Below are 9,520 nucleotides of genomic sequence, written 5' to 3'. Positions count from 1 at the left end.
TTTATTCTTATGCATACTTTTTATTAATAGAAAATAGAATTAGCATTAGCATATAAACTGATCAGCAGGATTTACAGTGTACGTCAAAAGACAGTGTGATTAAAGAATTATAATATATAGTTGGAATATATCTGGCAACCTCAATCAGTAGCTAGTTTTGGGGGAAAGAGGGATTTGTTAGTGATATGGAGTGGCATGCCAGAGTGCCACCTGTACAGACGAAGCAAAATTCAGACTCTCCTAAAGCCACTTTATCCTTTTAAAACCATGGGCATTCCTGACAAGCACAACAGAGGTCCCAAAGGCAGTTTTACTTTAATTCAGTAGTGCTAGCAAGTTGTGCTTCAGGCTGTTTGTGAAATCTACCTGTTCACGGTCTGCATCTTTGTTCCATCGCAGATTCCATTTTGTGTCTTTGATAAGCGAAGTGTTCAACTATTCAATACGAAATCCAGAATACACACACACACACAAGTTAAACATGCGAGTAAAACAGCACTCCTTACAAATGCCACAACCCCCTACAGAACACTTGGATTGCCCCAAAACAACAGATGTGATTAGATATACCACCATCTTTGCTTTATCGGCCCTGGCGCACACAAAATCTAATTGCCGACCCACTCCCATGGCCAGGGTAATGAACAAACCTCAGCCTTGATCCTGGGAACACGTGTGTATGCAATTAACTTTACTCACATACGCAGTTCCAAATACTTCAAGGAGACTAATAATTTGAGCAAAATTAAGCTAGTGCACAATAGTACGTGAGATTGCGGCCTAATATTTGACTTGCCCATCAGTTACGATCCCCAGGAGCGTTACATTTTGGTAAGGCCAACAAATGAAAATGAATAAAAGGTATTGCTCATACTCTCACAAAATTCCTCACAAAAGGCTCACAGGTCAGGTATCAATGTTACAAAAGAGTTATATATTGTATCCACGCAAAGCGAAACGTAATGAGTATTTAGAGCGTTTAACATTTTCAAAACACTACACAAGTTCCAATGAAACCAAGGCGTAGTGTTGCATCAGTGATCTTGCTAACTATGTGCAATCCTGCCAACATTTTACAGCAGAAACAATGTTTAAGTCGATTGGGTTACTGAAGCATTATAGAAATTTTACTTGCAACTAAACCACAAAAATAATGTAAACGTAGTTGATTTAGAAGTATAGTTCCTCCCAATCAAAGGTAGGCTTTACTATGGACTAAAACGCCATTGACTGTTTGTTGAATGGTAAGTACAACTTATTAGACCTTCTAGTGCACCAGAAGAGCACAATTAGCAAAAACATATTGGAGATAAAAACCCACAAGCTTTTTAAAACGTTAGTATCCAATTCTTCATCTTTGGATAAGCCTTATTTGCTTAAAGAGAGTTTAAATCAAGTTACAGACAACTATTAATATTTATTTCATGCAGTTTCTGTACTTCAAGCATTTTCTGATCATTGCACCTTTTAAAGTTGATCTTTAATTGCTTTGAAAAGCCAGAAGAAAGAAGCAGCACTCATATGGTATTCTACATTTTCATTCAGACACTGATAGCAATAAAATACAGAAAATATATATGTACTCAGAATGCAGTGTAAATTCTCATCTATAATTACTTGATATTAGTTTTCCACTACATCATACTGTTAAACAAGAATTTTAACAATTAAAAAAACACTGGCTTTGTATTCTAAACAAGGTATTACATAAAATTAGGATGAGATTAAACATATTAAAAAGTTAGTCCCCAATAAACGGATTTGAATTATACAAATTCAGACACTGAGACATAAGGGATAGTTTAATTAACAGATAAAGGGGCTTTAAGGAGATGGAACAGGTCAATTACTGTTCAAGACTATGGCAAAGTCTGGTAGCATTTCAAGGTTTTTGAAATGGAAATGGTCAATAAATACCAGAGTTAGAATGATCTTTTTCATACATGAATGACAGCCAGACAGTTGCAAAAACCCTCCCTCTCCCCCTGCCCGCTGAAAAATAATTATAATGAATACTGGTTAAAATCATTACAAAAAAACATCACTTTATTTTCATGCATCTAAGGTAAAACACAGAATATTTGTATAAAGAGGTAGATTAAAAAAAGAAAAAAAAACCCAGATTCTTCATTCTTTGTCACTTTTATTCAGTAGTTTTTTTTTTCTTCCTTATTTTCTCTTTTTTGGTGCCAAACATGGCAAGGAGTGATTACAGTCAACTGCTTATTAAAACATTGTTCGCAACATAGACCCCTTCCTTTACCACTGACCCCAAACTGACCCATTTCATGTGCTTTATTTCATTTTTTTCTATACACCACCACCAGGGAGGGGTGGAGGGGATGAAGGGGAGGGAAGGGGGAGTCCAGGAGGAGGAATGCTACAAGCCACAGCAAGAATGAGCTGCATTTAATAAAAAAGGGCCACAAATGATACAGTAATGAGGTTACACAATTAAATCCCATAGCATGACTGAAGGCTTTCCCTGTGTTTGACGTCATCACAATGGAAGGCATAAAAAGTGGAGTAAACCAATGTTGATACAGTCCAATCTAGTCCATTAGGCAAGATGGTGCAAGTAGTCATTAAATTAAAAAGTGCCCTACCCTCACCTAAATGGCTAGCAAACATGGAGAACACCACTGTGATGAATCATCAGAGCTTTCTCCATGTAGCTAAAAAAAGTGTGTCATATGGCACATTTTTAAACACTGGAAAGGGGTGCCACAATGGACCTCTCTCTTTTATTCTCTTTCATTTACAGGTACAAATGCTAGATTCAACTATCTCAACTATGCAGGAAGTGGATTCTTCTGTTAGGAATGCCAACCCTAATTCACTTTGTCTTGAAATATATACAAGTTGTTTGTAGTAGCTACAGCAATGATATTTTCCTTGGGATGCCAGGCTGTATGTAGTATCTTCTTGTTGAAGTCTAGGCTGTCAACACTAATTTCATCCTTCTTTCGCTTTCCACTTGCACAGACTTTGCGGGGCTTCAAAACGGTGCGGGGTTTATTATTTTCCCGTGATGCTTCCAAGGTGATGTCTCGCTTTGTGTTTCTGTCAAACATTCTGAAGAAATTGTTGTAAGATCCCGTCATGACAACACTGGAAATAAGAAAGCTGAAGATTAATCCAAGAATGCCACATTTTAAAAAAGGAAGGAGTTATTTGTATTACGGTAGAGCCTGGAGGCCTCAACTGAGAACAGAGCTCCACAGTGCTAGACGCTGTACATATAAATAAAAAGAGTCCCCGGCCCAAAGAGCTTACGCTTCAAACAGAGAAGACAAAGGCGAGTGAAAATAAAGTACGTGTTCACATTTTACAGATAGGGAGCTGAGGCACACAGGGGGATTAAGTGATTAACCCAAGGTCCCATGTGAACCCACTCATCACCCAACTCCCAGTCCAATGTCTTGACCACAGGATACGCTTCCACTCTAGAAGAGCCCAGAAACCCTGCCTTTCCATTCCCTTTCACCTCTTCAGAAAATACCTTTCAGTTGCACAGTGGTGGGGAACAACGTCACCTATTTTGGGACCGCTGCAGTCAGATGCTGTGTGCCCTCCACTCTTGAAGTCAACGGGAGAGGAGGGCACGTGGAACCTTACAGAACTAGGGCCCGTAGCGGCCAATAGAATTTTTTCACCTCAAACAGCTATTTTAAAAGCCACTAGAGGTACAACTCAGATTTTTATCCGGAACCTCACTCAATCATCAACTACCTTTGCCAAGACCTTGTGACAGGGAGCTCTCGCTCTGTACATTCTTTGTCGTATGAACTCACGTCGTGCCAAAATTAACCCCAACCAACAGTCCCCATGGAAAGCAATACTTCAGAACAACATCTATATTATTAACTTCAAGAAGTAACCAATACGGTCATACCCCAACTCAAAACAGCAGTATTCTTTGAATCACAGAGGACCAATTTTGATTCTTTGGGAGTTAAACACTGTTTTAAAGTGATTATGGGCCCCATTCTACAAGGTGTTGAGCATCCTCAACTCCAACTGACGTTGGCAGCTAGTTTACTCAACATGCTTCAGTAGATGCTCAATATTTCACAGGATTAGGCCCTATAGATCATACCTCTGTGACCCAAGGACCTTCTGATGCCAACAGGGGTACACAGGACTATAGGGATCACATGACCGCTTCTGGTGAACACGTCAGATTTCCACTGAAAGCCTGTGTCACAAAGGTCATCCCTGTCACTGTGAGATGTACGTACAGATAATATGTGAGGAGTTAAGTGTATGTATGTTTATGTTCTCTAGGTCTGCGGTTGAAAGCAGGTCACTCCAAGGCAGCGTGTCTTGAGACAACACTTATCCAGACACTTATCTCCCTGGGTGACATACAATAGGAGTCTATTAGCATACTAAGTCAAATGCTAGTAAAGAGCTGAAGAGGACTTCAGAAGGAAATTAACAGGAAGAGGTCAACAGTGGGTGGCGGGAGGAAGGCACTCAGGTAAACATTAAAAGTCTCTCTTGGTATATCTGGGAGTGCAGACACACACCCTGGCATCCATCCATCTGTGAAGAAAATTTGCTAGTGGGCTTAATTTTGTGAAAGGGAGCCTCTAGTCGAGAACCCTGGGGAGAGGACTTGGGGAAGCTATCTTTGTAGAAGATTAGGGCTGCAGGAGACCTCAGGAGGTCATCTAGTCCAATCCCCTGCTCAAAGCAGGGCCAACCCCAACTAAATCATCCCAGCTTGGGCTTTGCCAAGCTGGGCCTTAAAAACCTCTAAGGATGGAGATTCCACCACCTCCCCAGGTAACCCATTCCAGTGCAACACCAACCTCCTAGTGAAATAGTTTTTCCTAATATCCAACTTAGACCTCCCCCACTGCAACTTCAGACCATTGCTCCTCTTTCTGTTGTCTGCCACCACTGAGAACAGCTGAGATCCATCCTCTTTGGAACCCCCCTTCAGGTAACTGAAGGCTGCTATCAAAGCCCCCCTCGCTCTTCTCTTCTGCAGACTAAATAAGCCCAGTTCCCTCAGCCTCTGCTCCTAAGTCATGTGCCCAAGCCCCCTAATTTCAGTTTCATTGCCCTTTGCTGGACTCTCTCCAATTGGTCCACATCCTTTCTGTAGCGGGGGCCCCAAAACTGGATGCAATACTTCATATGTGGCCTCACCAGTGCCAAATAGAGGGGAATAATCACTTCCCTCAATCTGCTAGCAACGCTCCTACTAATACAGGCTGGTCAGGCATGACCTGCCCTTGGTGAATCCATGTTGACTGTTCCTGATGACCTTCCTCTCCTCCAAGTGCTTCAAAATGGATTCCTTGACGACCTGCTCCATTATTTTTCCAGGGACTGTAAAAAGAGGCTGACTGGTCTGTAGTTCCCCAGATTCTCCTTCTTCCCATTTTTAAAGATGGGCCCTATATATTTGCCTTTTTCCGATTATCCAGGAATTCTCCAGATCACCATGAGTTTTCAATGGCTCTGCAATCACATCGGCCAACTCCCTCAGCACCCTCGGATGCACTGCATCCGGCCCCAGGGACTTGTGTTTGTCCAGCTTTTCTAAAGAGTCCTTAACCTGTCCATTCACCAATGACTGTCTCTTGTTGGAGACAAGAGAATGTCTTTTGAGTTAAGTTTAGGTTCTAGAAAGCATGTTATGATTTTGTTTTGTATACAACTACTCGTTTCCAATATTCTTCCTTTCTATTACTTGACTCTCTGTTCTTTGATACCAAACTTATTCTTGTTTTCACTATAAATATACCGAAGTGCTGTATGTTCAGATGAGTGGGGATTCCGAGTTGACTCCTTGCAAGCTGGGGTGTGCTATTCCTTTGGGAGTAGCGAAGCAGAGTTCTGTGAGCGTTCAGTGTTGAGTCTGAACACTCCAGAGGGATGCTCAGAAGAGTCAGGGGCTGGTGTGTGCCTACTGCTAACCTGTTCAGAAAGAGCGAGGCCTGTGGAGAATTGTGTTGCCAGAGGCTAGTGGATTCAGGGAGCTCAACCGCAGCGGGCACCGACAACATCCTCACACTAAGGGCAGGTGCCTCACAACCCTGGGAAATGTCACAACCTGTTACAAGGTTCTCTGATTAAGACAAGCATTTGAATTTCTGCACGTAAGCAGTCAGTATTGCCCTTATGGCTAGCAACAGAGCGTCCCCTGGAAAGAAATGCCTGATAGCCAGAAGGAGTAGCATTTTGAATTTGGCTCAAAGTACATGGCTACAATTGCATGAGCATCAGGACCAAAATATACCCAACTTTTTATACACCTTAGAGTTGGCTAGTTTTAGACCATCTAATGGAAATATATCAGATTTTCAGTTAGGCAAGTATGCTTAGAGATTATCCAAATATTTAGATAAACGGCTGTTTCGTTTAAAGAGAATGATCCCCTCATGATGAAACAGATGAGGACTCAATGAGCTGCTTCAGATTTGGCAAATGAGTGGCTCAATGCATTTTTCTTTTAAAATCATCATTCAACTTAGGTTAACAGAAATATTACTGGGGAGACAGCCATGCAAGGCAAGCTTGAAAAGTCATTTAAAAAAAATAATGAAATTCTTAGAGGGTTGTCTATGTATTTTCATGTTTTGGCAAGACAGGATTATTAAGGAGAACAACACAGCTCCCAAAGCATACTAGGAATCTTACAGTCATAAGAAATATATACTCTCCAGTGTGAAGAGTACTGAAGGCCTCAATCCAGCCATAAAATCTCCCTAAGCGGATTCTCACTCCCTGCACATCAAATTGCAAGACTCCCACAGTAAGGGCTAATACACATTACATTAGCTCATAACACTGTAAAAAAAACAACCAAACCCAAGAAGAAAAGGATTCATACATTTGAGGCTACATTTTCAATTTCTCACGTCAGAAGGAACCCATAGTGCTGCTTCCCTTTCTCAAAACTCAGGCTTAAATATGTGAAGAAAAACTATTAGACTTGCCTGTCTGATCCATTCCAACAGCACTCAAATTTGTCAAAAATGCAATCATTCTCATACAGAGAACAAAGTTTACTTCGGAGGTATTCATGTACCTAGGAGAAAAAAAGTTTCTTTAATATTTGAAAAAGCATGATTTGTCTGTGAAAGCGTCCAAGCAAACTACATGGAGACCAACCCGATTCTTGAGGAAAACTGAACAGGACCCCCTTCGGATACTTTCAGTCCACCCTATAAGTTGACAGGAAGCGTCACAATTGGCCCTCTGGCACTGGACTGTCCCTAAACTGAGCAAGTGTCCTGCACAACACTGCCTCCTGTTGCCCAGGCAGAAAGGTGTGAACCCTGGTCTCCTCTCAGATGCTGCAAAACACCATCACTACGCTAACTCGTGGCCCAGAATGCAAGTCACACTATTGTGCCCTTCACGATTCCCACCCCATGAGAAAAAGCATGTCATACATGTTCAAATGTAGATCTTAATCCTACAATCAGACCACAAAGAGCAGACCCCCAAATGTCTTTGTGCCCCACTGACTTTGCTGAAGCTCTGAATAGGAACAGGGGTCTGTATACACAGATCCAAATAAGGGATCAAGGCCATGCTCAGTACATGACATACTTCCAAGGTTTATAATACCAGTGTATGACATTTCACTAGATACCTGGTATGTTTCCACAGGTCTGTTTTCCATATTTAAATCCCAGATCTTCACCGACAGATAATCTCTAGTCATCATATATCGACCACTATGGCTGAATTTTACGTCGGATATGGAAGAGATGATTTCAGAGAAAAACGATCTGTTGCTGGGGTCTTCTGGTTCTTCAAACACTAAGTAAAAGACAGGCATGCCGATCAGCAAAGTACTCTAAGTCAATTCCATACAAACTCACACGCTTCAAAACAATAATTTCAATATGAACCTTGGGAAAAAAATCTCAAATGGTTCTGGGACAGCATTTTATACATGCACCGACTGATGAGTGTCTCCCATACCCCAATACAGCATACTCATCATTTCACGAGACAGACATCACATGACACAGACCAATTAGGAACACTGCAGATGCTGTTAGTTATCTGGTGTTTGATGCCCACATGAAGAAGAAAACTTATCGCCCTAAGAAATATTGGCACAAGGACATTAAAAGTTGCATACTGATGTATACGGCAAATGCCACTTATGTTCATGGCCTAAGGCTGTAACATCCAAAATACTGGAAGAATTAAAACCAATCAGATATAAGACCTTTGGACCACGGAGCGCATCTCCTCAGAAGTCCAGGATACAAGTCCCTGCTAAAACAGGGATATACCCAAATAAGCTTATTACACATTTACAGCATATTAGCTGTGCTAGAATAAATAGCCTTGCTGCCCTTATATGCAGTATTTCAGAAAAATAAAGCCTTGTAATGTGACCTACATGCGGTGAAGTAAATGATGGATTTATTCAAACGTTTTCCTGAAGTGAGCCTCTAAAGAGATAGCGCATCGAGTGTATGTAAGACTGAAGAAGTAAAAGGCAAGTCACTGTACATATTGCTTCCTATAGTTCGATCACAATAAAAAAAATCCAAGAGAGTGAAGAATCTAACTTTTGGCGGGTGTACTCATTTGCAAGTCTTGAGCATTAGCGACGGATCCGAGTTGGAACTGAACCGGTAATTTAAAAGTTAAAGGCTGCATTAAGCTGTTCCCAATCCTCTCAATTGGCCAGTCCTCTGGCATTAATTTTTTTAAGTTGCAGTAACATTAAGTTACTGTTTTCACTCAAGCAAGGAGATAAAAAAAAACCTTCACGGGACATTGGGTTTTTTTCCTTTTCCCCCCATACGAAGGAAATTCACTATACACTCACAGTGAGGAGTGTTAGAAATTTATTGACAAAAGCCCCAGTTTACAGTACTTGATGCTTTGGCACTACACACAGCACTGTCTACACTAAAAAATTAAGTTGGCGTAACTACTTCACTCATGGGTCTGAAAAATCCACACCGCAAACCAGCGTAGTTAAGCCAACCTAACCCCCCAGTGTAGACAGTGCTAGGCAGAAAGAAGAAGAATTCTGTCCACCTAGCTATTGCCTTTCAGGGAGTTGGATTACCTCTGCTGATGAGAGAACCCCTCCCCTCAGCATAGGTAGTGTCTAGCTGGCTCAGCTGTAGCATTTCAAGGGCAGATAAGCCCACAGCTTCATCTAGTAGGGAAATGCGGAACGCTTTAAAAAAATGTGGGGGGAGGGGAATCAATTAAAAGTAGAACTCACATTTCGAATGTCTGTCACAGAGTGCCGATGCTCTCATGTCACACAGACGAATTGTTCCTTTACTACTGCTGTACACAAATGTGTTACAGCTGTTAGGATGGAACTCTGCAGCTGTTATCACCTCTGTCAGCTCTTCCATGTTGGCAGGCTTAATATCTACAATATCTAGAGTGCGTTTTATTAAGGAATTCTCTCTTCAAATGTTCAGAACACATTTATACAGCTCTATACATTTATTCCACAATGCCTCTCCAATTACCAATAAATGGGTATCTAAAACAGACAAACATAAAA

General features: G+C 41.2%; 1 protein-coding gene across 4 annotated transcripts in view; it reads right to left on the bottom strand.

Annotated features, from left to right (window-relative positions):
• Nucleotides 1–2,123: 2,123 nt before the first annotated feature.
• Nucleotides 2,124–9,520, bottom strand: part of PPP2R2A (protein phosphatase 2 regulatory subunit Balpha) — an 80,536-nt gene continuing 73,139 nt past the window's right edge. For all 4 annotated transcript variants that reach the window (XM_043536238.1, XM_037886165.2, XM_037886164.2 and 1 more), the window contains exons 7-10: nucleotides 9,227–9,391; nucleotides 7,619–7,788; nucleotides 6,957–7,048; nucleotides 2,124–3,111 (exon numbers count right to left, since the gene is read on the bottom strand). In XM_043536238.1, coding sequence (XP_043392173.1) covers nucleotides 2,832–3,111; nucleotides 6,957–7,048; nucleotides 7,619–7,788; nucleotides 9,227–9,391 — 707 coding nt within the window. In that variant the 3' untranslated portion in view covers nucleotides 2,124–2,831. The remainder of the gene's footprint in view (nucleotides 3,112–6,956; nucleotides 7,049–7,618; nucleotides 7,789–9,226; nucleotides 9,392–9,520) is intronic.

The sequence above is a fragment of the Chelonia mydas genome, chromosome 26 (genome assembly GCF_015237465.2).
Source record: "Chelonia mydas isolate rCheMyd1 chromosome 26, rCheMyd1.pri.v2, whole genome shotgun sequence".
Taxonomy (NCBI): domain Eukaryota; kingdom Metazoa; phylum Chordata; order Testudines; family Cheloniidae; genus Chelonia; species Chelonia mydas.
Note: the sequence above shows the minus strand (reverse complement) of the source record. Positions and strands in the feature narration are given on the sequence as shown.